Raw genomic sequence first — 10,566 nt, 5'->3', positions numbered from 1 at the left:
CCAAATACAGGGATGTAAATTGATTCTGTCTATTCGGTATTTCGGCTTATATCCGACTCGAAAATATAATACATGTCTCATATTCGTTTTACAAACGATTCAAATCTGGCGGAAAAATTAAGCTCGATTAAAATATGATCCCGGATATGAGCACTCATATACCCGCTCAAATTAGGACTCAGATTATTTTCTATAAAATGATACTACCCGAATATCTAAATATGATGCATGGCTCTTATTCGATTCGACCCCATATGTAGAATATATTTTTAACCCATTACATTTGTAAGTAAATAATCATTTAATAATTCTTCATATCTTATATAATTTTTAATTTTTTACAAAGTATGACTTATATTGTTATTATTTGTATAGTATAATATTTATTTTATTTAAATAATTATCCGAATAATTAACATAAAAATGATACTTATGTTAGTGGATTATATTTGACTCGTATATGGGGGATCATAAACTATCCGTTTAGATAATGAAAATACGGTACCGACTCATATTCGGTTTAGATCCGGCCTCATATACCCGAGATCAGTTTGTATCCGAATAATGTGATCTCGAGTCCAAATCTGAACATACTAAAAATAAAATGATACGGTACTTGAAAAAGGGGTTATCCGATTCTACCCAAATATTAATTTATAACCAAACCTGAAATCACATTTTTTATATAAAGAAAACGACACGTCACGTTTTTAACACATTTTTTTTAGGGTTTTTCGCCTAAGAACCAAACTCTAATTATTAACCGTTTTTAATACTTTAAGATTTATAAATTCTCAATTTGAATTTTAAAATTTTTAAAATATTTATAGATATTGTTAAGGCTAATTCTCGTAAGCCATAAGATTAAACTTATAATTAGAATTGAACATATAAAGTAAGGTTTTGGTATGATTTGGGAGAGTTTTTCTCCAATTGTATAAAATTATCGATCCTCTCAAGTTGCCAACGTAACCCTTTTATAGGGAATTAAACCCGCGTAGTTTTAGGTTTCGGTCGTCCACTGCCTTTGTTCATCGGGTGCAAGCAACCTTCAAAATGACAAGTTTCCTTTTATAATAATGTTCACATTAATTATATCATTCTAGTGGGCGAACAAATATATTATTTATATTTAAGCCGAGTCCAATAAATATTTGGCTAGCGATTAAATAGTCCACTTATTTGTCTGCGGTAATGGCTTGTTAGTTCTAACTGCGGTTATCGAGTCCAATAATAAGTTTGTACCTGAATATAATTCAAGTATTATGTCATTTATCGGAACTATTTTGTATCAACGGATATAAATAAAATGTGAACAAAACACCGTTTAAAATAGCGTGTTAAACTTGAAAATATAACATTATCGAGTATTTTGAGTAATTAAAAAAAATTAAAAAATATGCAAAACTTTAATGCCTTATGCATTACCATGAAAACAAAACATGGGCTTGCAGTTTGCCTTTGAAAAACTCTAATTGAAGTTCCGTTTTTAATTTTAGAATAAAAAGATAATGAAAATGGTACACGCAACTGCGTTGTTTACAAATAACAAAATTGGTAGACGCAGAGCCGTACTTGAGGATATTCCAAGTGTTCGACTGAACAGGACCCTAAAATTTGAGGGGCACATTTTCAAGATACAAGTGTGTATATATATATATATATTTCTTTGTTTGAAAAAATAAAAACAAGTATAACTTATTTTTTCTAATAAAAAAATATATAAATTGAATAAAGGTTAAAAATAGTAAATATAATTATAAATTATTATCTAAAATAAAATTATTAAACAAATTTAATACTAAATATTAAATAAGTAACAAAAAATTAAGAAAAATACTAGGAGAGTAAGAGTATTATAGACATTGTAATTTTTCTTAAATAATAATATATCATTTTCTAAATAATACAGTTTTTAGGTAATTTGTTTGTTTTAAATTATAGTAATATTCACATATTAAAGTAGAACTTTAATTTAAAATACTAATTAATTAATTAATAGTTATGTATAAATCTAAATAAGTTTACATAGGAATTATGTTTTATATGATTATCTTATTGTTTATAATTTATCTTATTGTTATGTACTTGTAATATTTTTTTTAATTTTAAAGTAATTGCAATTATGTTAAAAATATAAATTTTGATTAATTTTTATTGTCGTATTATTATTTTGAGTAATTTTTATTGTTATATTATTTGCTAGCATTATTTTTGATAATTAGAATTGGGGCCAAATATTTTTAGTTTATTTTCTAATTTTTAAACAAGCCACATCTAGACTCCCTTTTAAACCAATATATTTGAGGCCGTATTTTTAAAAAATGACCTTGAGGCAATCTTTATCAAATAATGACATTTGGGCGATATTTACATAGATATTGATACCAGTCAGTCTGTTAGGAAGCAAAAGTTTGTTAGTACATAATTTTACACACTTTTGCAAATTGCAATTCAATAGTTGAAAGCCCGCGTCAACTTTATTTACCAATTTACCCCCAAGTTCCAAACTCTCCCTCTCTACTCTCTCCTCTCTACTCTATCTCTCTCTGTACCTCTCTCTCTCTACTCTCTCTCTCTCCCTCCCTCTCTCTCTCTGCTTCTTTCTTTTTTTATTCAAGCCAAGAACTGATGGAAGGAGCAAGTAATGACAGTGGCGATGACAATGATCATCAACGCCAAGTTTTCGATGATGAGACTGAGCCAAAATTCGATGTTCGTGATATGTCCATTCACGAGGCCGTCCTTAAGGTGCATGATGTACCAATAATATTATTAGTCTATATTTTTAGGAGATGATCTTCTTTGCTTAATTAGCCAACCCCTTCAAATGGGATTGTTGTCCTTTATTTATACTAAGTCCCAAATGGGCTCAATCCTTACAATCTGGGCCTTCTTGGGCTTTACATAATGTATTGTGATTATTCTAACTATAATTCCTTTGGGCCGTCTTGTTCTGGTCCAACATTAGTCCCCCTCCTTGCTTTGCGCGATATCTTTAGATTTGCGTTTTCGTGCTCTCCACCCTTGCGCTTTGAATTCCGAGGTTTTTGTCTTGATACCTGAATAAAGTTAGTGACCGGACAGGATAATGAAATGAAGGGAAAAATTAGTGAAAAAACGAACGAACGAAGCAAAAGAAAAATAAGAAATAACTGTTAATTCGAGATAGGAGTCAAATGTGTGTGTCCGAAAAAAGAAAGGAATTAAACGTAATGCTTTTTTTTTTTTTTTTTTTGAAGGTATATATCCGCTCATGTGTGTTTTTGAATTTATTTTTCCAGGTTTTTTTTTTTTGTTTTTGCAGGTTTCCAGGCTAACCTCTTCGACTTCCTCTCCAGGTATCTAAAAGGGGATTGCAGCGCGTTCTGGGCTCGCACTGTAAGTCGTCTACTCTCTCTCTCTATTCCTTTTCCTTTTTATCTGCGGGTCGGTCGTGTTTATAGTTTACCGATTTATAATGGCCGACTTTCCTTCGTCGTCGTCGTCGCATAGTGCCACCAACCGGGACCCCGGGAAGCGACCGTTAGAGGAGGGTGACGAGGAGTCTGTTTTGAACTTGGATAATCTAGAGATCTCGGACCTAGGTCAGTGTGGATCCTTTGATTTCTTAGGAAGCGATGAGTTTTTGAGGGGGGTGCCTCCAGGTCCTATGCCCTCTCCGCCCTTAAGTCCTCGTACCCTGGAACTTAGGAATAGAACGGTCGAGGAAAGTCTTCGACTAGGTAGGATCGAATTTGAGAGCAAACCTAGTTTAAACTATCTTAGTTATTACATCACCGTCGACCCCCCTGCGAGTAAGTTGGAGAAGTACATCGACCTGTCTAACGGCTACCGGTACCGAGTGCCGACAACAGATGAGAGGGTTTGGATGATGCCCGAGTTCGGGATGCATGGGGTTGCGATGATAATATTTCAGTTTGGTCTTCGTTTGCCCATGCATCCGTTCTTCCTGACGATGTATGAGGCTATCGGTTGTGGTTTAGGGCAGCTGACACCAAATTCTGTTGCTCAGTTAAGTGGTTTCGTGGCGCTGTGCTGTGATAAGGGTCGATCACCGACTTTGAAATTGTTTTTCTCTATTTATGGTGTGCGGTACTATGGTGGCCAAGTATATTTCGACTCCCGACATCGACGGATGAAGATTGTTAGTGTTAGGTCATCGAATTCTGGTTATCACTCGCAATGGTTGTACGTTGGGGGTCCTGACTTGGAATTTGTAAAGCCTTGCGGGAAAGTTAGCCAGGGCACGATTGATTATTTAAATAACATGGAGAAGCACGATACTGCCTACCTCGATGAGTTTCATGGGTCGAGGACATGGTATACGCACTTAGATTTGAAGGACTCTGGATTCTTAGGGATGCACGATTGTAAGGGGGATGTATTAATTGTTATTGCCCTTATTTTGCTTATGTACTTAGTTTTTGTACTTGTCATTGTCGGCTCTTGCTTATTTTAATTTTCGTAAGTGCTTATATATAGGATGGCTGACTTATGGTTTTGTTTGTTTCTTTGTAGTGGAAGGCGCCTCACTTAAAAAGGTTTTAGACGGCGGGGTTCGAGGAGGAATGGACAAGGCGATGATGTTGTTATTGCAGCGTGCTGCGAGGAAGCCTGCTGATGCGGCCAGGGCTGGACCGTCGGGGGTTCCTCATTCAGTTTCAATTGAATTGCTTGATGACCAGGGAAACAAGGTAATTGAAGACAATGAGAGGGTTGTTTCAGATCTTGTCCGCGTGGAGGGCAACCCTCGAAAGCGGTTTCGGAGGGAGGATGATGAAGTGGTTGTTGGAGGCCGGGGGGTCGGGTTCGAGGGTGTGAACAAAGATGTGGCCACTGCCGGGGAAAGGGTTTATGGGAAGACCGTCGACCCTCGGTCGAAGAAAGAGGTGATGAGGGTCGAGATTCAGCCCACGGAGCGATGGACGGGGGGATCAACTGTGCCCTTGAGGGCACTTAACCTCTTTAACTTACCTCAGGACTTGGTTGCTTATGATGGGAGAAAGCGTGAGGACCTTGTTGATCGATGTAAGAGCCGGGCTGGGAGGGTACGTTCATTCCCTTCTCTTTCTTTTTAATGTGCATGTTTCTTTGTTTTCATGTTCGGTCATGGTCGTTTATAGTCATAGTTGCCGACCCTGTTTTCATGTCCCCCCCTTTTTTTTTTGTTCCGACCCTTTTTTTTTTGTTCTGGTCCAACAGTGCAATTTCAATCTACATTATTCTTGTACTTACACACACACACACGTAATTGCACTTAATTTTTGTGCAATATTGCGTGATCTATTTGTTTCTTATAATCTTTGCCTAACACCAAATTCTGTGTGTGTATTCTGTAATTGTCTGTTAGTGTATGTGTGAGTGATCTTGCTTTACTCTGTTTATAAAAACAACACAAGTTTTCAAGAAATTGGGTATATGTATTTGAGGTGGGTGTATAATTTAACTTCCGATTATAGTGATTTACTAAACTTGTTTGATAGGTTAGGATGTGGAGTTTAATTTAAAAACATTGAATAACTAATCTGGAATAAATGCGTGCAATTGTATTTATATTGCTACAAATTTGTAATTTCCGGATTGATCCTGTTCTTGATTTGGAAATCCTGAATTCTGATTTTTCTATTGTAAATGCACCTTTTTATGGGGTCCCTAGATGTTATCACCGCGAGAATTATGTGTTTGTTAGAGGCAGACAAACTATTTTTGTTAGGGTAGAAATAATATTATAACTTGAATACTCAATCTTTTACCAGAACTTATATATAGCCAAACAAGAATGGACCTAGTCAGTTTCTTTCTTATGTATCTGGGAAGTGGGCAGTGTTACCAAATTACTATTGATGTTTAATAAGGAGATCAATAGAAGATATATTCGGGTTACTGTATGAGTACTAGATGTAGTCTTCAAGATGGGTTAGCTAATGTAATTAGGCTCTTAAGAGTCAGGCCAGAAGGTTAATAGAGAGTCATGGATACGGGAAAAGGCTTGCGCTCTATGCTGAAAGTACAAGGCCAGATACTGAATTTATTGCTGTGAAAAATGTCGTGTGCACCTGAACTTACTAGGTTTCTGTTTGTTATTTATGCATTTCTAAACTTACTAATCATTGTTTTTCTCTGTTAATTAATTTCAGGGGTTGGTCTATTAGTTTAAAATAATTTGCTAATGAAACAATATTTATATGCTTCCTTTCTTTTCACGGACTTTTTTAAGATTCTTGAAGAATTTATTGAGTTTTCCTGAACTGTCAGGACAAAGTGCACAATGAAACTTATAGGGCCGCCATTAAGCAGCATCAGGATGATTATATTAAAGACAAAGTAAGGCATTTTCTTGGCCAAATAAAGTAAGGCATTTTACTGCTTTAGCTTTTAAAATATCAATGTAAGAGTATCTTAGCTACTGCAAACATACTGCAGTGAGCATGGTTTAATTGCTGACCTTTATTTAGAATTAGAAACCTTCATGATAGAAATGAAATGCAATTTTGTTGTTGAATGCTTTTGTGTCCAACTAAGTTTATAAGATATATAATCACATGTTCAGGTTGTGGTTGATGTTCATTGTGGAACAGGGATTCTTTCTATATTTTGTGCCCATGCCGGTGCTAGACGAGTAAGAACTTCTGTTTCTATTTTTCATTAAGCTGCTCTGTTGATCTATTCACACATACGCACACAATGCACCTGCACATGTACATTAACTATAAAGATGTGTAGTAAACTAGTGTAACTTTAGCACATACATAATTAGAGTCATCGTTGAAGTTGGGACGCAATAATCTAAGTAACGTATATCTGAGGAAAACCAGTTTTAGCCATATCTACATAAATAATATATTTCCTGCATGAAATGTTTTACAGGTATATGCAGTGGAAGCCACTGAAATCGCAGTGCAGGTAATTTATAGCATGATTTTTTTTATTGGTTAAAAAGATGCTACACTGTTCAAGTGTATCATGTATTCTGATATTTAAAATTTTGTTTAGTTTCATCCTTTTTTCTAAGTAACTACTTTTTCTGTTGCTATAAATTCATTCTTTCTAATATACCTTCTGATACAGCTTTACATGCTTGCTAAGGATTTTAGCATCTAGTATAAAATTGGTGGACAATTAATCGTAAAGTGGTAAATGTGCCCACATCTCATATCCGTTAAAACTGAATATAGAAGATCACACACACTTCATGTATCTATAGATCTTATCAATACTAGTAGTCACGGGTCTCGATATATTGGAACTTTCACATATGAGTACATGACAGTTTGTTGGTTTCATGATTACATATTGTTTACTGTATGTTCCTTTTTATGACTAATATAATATGTATGATTGCGCATTAATGATTGGTCTCTGTTTGACGTCATTTGAAACTTTATGTCAACTCTTTGACTATGTTTGTCAGGCACAGAAAGTCATGCAGGCCAATAATCTATCTGAAACGGTCACTGTTTTACGTGGATTTGTGGAGGTTGACTTTTTAGTGATAAGTTTATTAAATCTTTGTGCTAGAGCAAATTACTAAGATTTATTACTGAAATATATAGTTTTTTTAATTACTCTCACAACTGCAGGATGTTGAAATTAATGAAAAGGCTGATGTTATAGTTTCAGATTGGATGGATCAGTTACTCATCTATGATTATGAGGTTATTTTCTCATTATGAGATACAAATTGAAGTTGTTTTCGGTATCATGTCTAGCTTCAGTTTACAGTCTCGTTGTTATAATAATTCTTTATATCTTGCATTGGCTACTTTGCAGAACATGTTGGGGAGCATCCTTACAGCCAGGGATCGCCTGCTAAAACCTGGTGGTCTTATTATTCCTTCAAGGGCAACGGTATGTATGCGTTTAGTTTAGCATCCTATGACATGGAACACTAACTTTTTAAGAGGGTTTTTGAAGAACCCTTGAATAATATCTCTTACTACTAATAAGTAGTAAGAGACATAAGTAAAGCTATTTTAACATTATTCAACTTGCTAAACCTCAAACCAGAGTTGATCCCTTGTAGCTGAAATTGGATTTTTGAATGATTTCATTTAAACCACAATCAATGTTGATTGTATCTTGCTTTGTCTGCAGCTGTACATAGCTCCTGTCACGCTCCCTGACAGGTACAGTGAGAAAATTGATTTCTGGCACAATGTCTATGGAATTGATAGTGAGTGTATGAAATTACCTATAATAAATCGCAACCTGTTTAGTATTCCGTAATATTTTTCTGTGACTTTGACCTTGTATAGAGTTAGGCTTCTACTTTGATCAACATAATAATAGATTTTGAAAAGTGCCCTCTGTGTATTTTTTCTCCTGGTTTGCATTTTCTAATTGATAAAACTGTTTTTCTAGTCCTCTAAACATTGACTTGGAAACTTTTTGTGTGGTGTAGTGTCTGCTACGGTACCTTGGGCGATACAAGATGCGTATGAAGACCCTTGTGTGGAGACAATTACGAGTGAAAATCTTTTAGCTCTGCCACAAGTGGTTTGTCCTTTCACTTCAAGATCCATAGTGTGGATATCATAGAATTGCAGTCCATAAGATGTTTCCTAGAGATATAAAGCTATGTACAATCAATTTTACCTGCTATGATAGATTTCCTTTTATTTTGATGCAGGTAAAGCATGTGGACTGCTACACCGTTTGTATTCAGGAGCTAAAAATGTTTACATCAAGCTTCAATTTTCAGTCGCTGGCTCGAGGTAATAGAATTTTCCTCCCTAATTGCTGATACTTTATATGTTCCACTTATCTCATATACTATAGGTCCTGAGATCATGTCAATCTTTTTGAGCAAAAATATGTATCACAAGCCTGAATCAAGTATCTTAAAAAGCGGATAGTTATCTCAGGATGGCTGCCCTGCCAATACGATTTCACCTGAATGATGAATCTATGTGGGACACTCTACTTATATCTTTGTATGCATAAATGGAATAATTATAAGATCTAGTTCTATCTAGTCCTATATATTACTAATCAGTGATCAGTTTTTTTTTCTATTGAGCATAGATATATTACTGATAAAAAGATGTTGGCATAAAGAAAAATTGATGAGATAATACGACTAAACTGCCCAAAAATAACATTTTCTTAATATCTATAATTTACAAATATCTATTAGTAAATACTAAATACATTTACAAGCTTGTATATAAATAGATGAAACTAATGGCAATATGGTAAGACTTAAAATACTTTTTGAAAGAATAGTACTGTACATCTATACGAAACTAGGCTCAAGCTGATTGTTTGCAGTGTCCTTCACTATTGAACTTCATCTATATATCTTGTTCAGTTCTCATGAAAGCTGACAGTTGATCATGTGTAATTCACATATACTATTCACAGAATTTGCGGTTTTAATGCATATATTCTGTAGTCTTATGTCGAACTAAACAACTATCTTAAATTTCATATATTAGGAATTAGATATTTGCAAAAGCCCTTTCCCAAATGTCAACAATCCTCTCTCATGAGTAATTAAGGATGTTGGTACCCAATTGTCAAACAATTTGATCGGAATAACATCTTAATTTGGATATTTTCATGTCTTGTATTATTTTCATGTACTTCTTGATTCAGAACTAAATAGCTTCATTTCCTTGTTATGTATTAAGTGAAGTTTTGTTTCTGAGTATTGATGTATATTTGCAGATGCTCGTCTACTTGTACAATCCAATAGATGTTGAACAAGGTCAACAGATTGAAGGTTCGGAGACATTGACACCTAACCAAGAAGATGGTCCCAATGTGCACATCCGTCTCGTATACAAGTGAGAAAAGGCACTTCTTTTCTTTTGTCCTACATATCTTGGATTTCTTATTCCTAAAGTTGCTATATTCTTACATAGAGATTTGCTACTGCAGATTAGGTGACCGTTCCTATGTGAGAGAAGCTGTAATGCGCTGATTTGATTCTGGCTTTACGCACAAATTCGTTTTAACCTCTTAACTGATAAACAAATCCATATTTGAAGTTTCAAGTTTCTGTTCTGAAGTAAACTGAGATAAATACTCATGCGGCTCTAATGGATACTCTTCGTATTTCGTATGACCGATACTGTCCATACATTGATCTGTTTGTATCATTTGTTTGCTGAGCACTCTGTATATAGGTAGTCTAGCATTCCATTGTTTAGGTATAACTATATAAATTCTTAGCAACTGCTACAAATACTTCAGCAGTGTGTAAATTTAAAAGCAACCCTGTAAACATTAGAACCGGCAGGCACCATCAGTCCAAGACCATCATTCTGGTCTCGGGTCCTCAAAATGACGAAAAACAAAAAAGTCGATTTTAGATTTATTCCGGTCTAAACCCTGATCTTGGCGAGACCGAATCTATCTATAATATTATTTTTATCTTATTTGAAATAGTAGAATCAACACTACAATGTGAATGATTAAATGTTATATGCGATAAAAAATTTGAAACTATCTCCACATTGTTTTGCTCGTTACAGTATGTTTACAAATTAATAGTTTTTTTATAAACAGAAAATTAAATCAAACGTTCCTGAATTATAGACACTTTTCTGTAGGTCTTAA

General features: G+C 34.6%; 1 protein-coding gene across 1 annotated transcript; it reads left to right on the top strand.

The window, feature by feature from the left end:
* The first annotated feature begins 2,631 nt into the window (after nt 1-2,631).
* Nucleotides 2,632-9,928, top strand: LOC141710701 (putative protein arginine N-methyltransferase 6). Its single transcript, XM_074513246.1, has 13 exons — nt 2,632-2,751; nt 6,259-6,327; nt 6,554-6,622; nt 6,871-6,906; nt 7,415-7,480; nt 7,584-7,658; nt 7,774-7,851; nt 8,098-8,176; nt 8,405-8,499; nt 8,633-8,717; nt 9,178-9,197; nt 9,673-9,791; nt 9,886-9,928. The coding sequence occupies exons 1-13, from the start codon at nt 2,632-2,634 to the stop codon at nt 9,926-9,928; spliced, it is 954 nt and encodes a 317-aa protein (XP_074369347.1).
* Nucleotides 9,929-10,566: the final 638 nt, after the last annotated feature.

This window comes from Apium graveolens, chromosome 1 (assembly GCF_009905375.1).
Source record: "Apium graveolens cultivar Ventura chromosome 1, ASM990537v1, whole genome shotgun sequence".
NCBI lineage: Eukaryota > Viridiplantae > Streptophyta > Magnoliopsida > Apiales > Apiaceae > Apium > Apium graveolens.
This window is presented reverse-complemented; position numbering and strand designations above follow the sequence as displayed.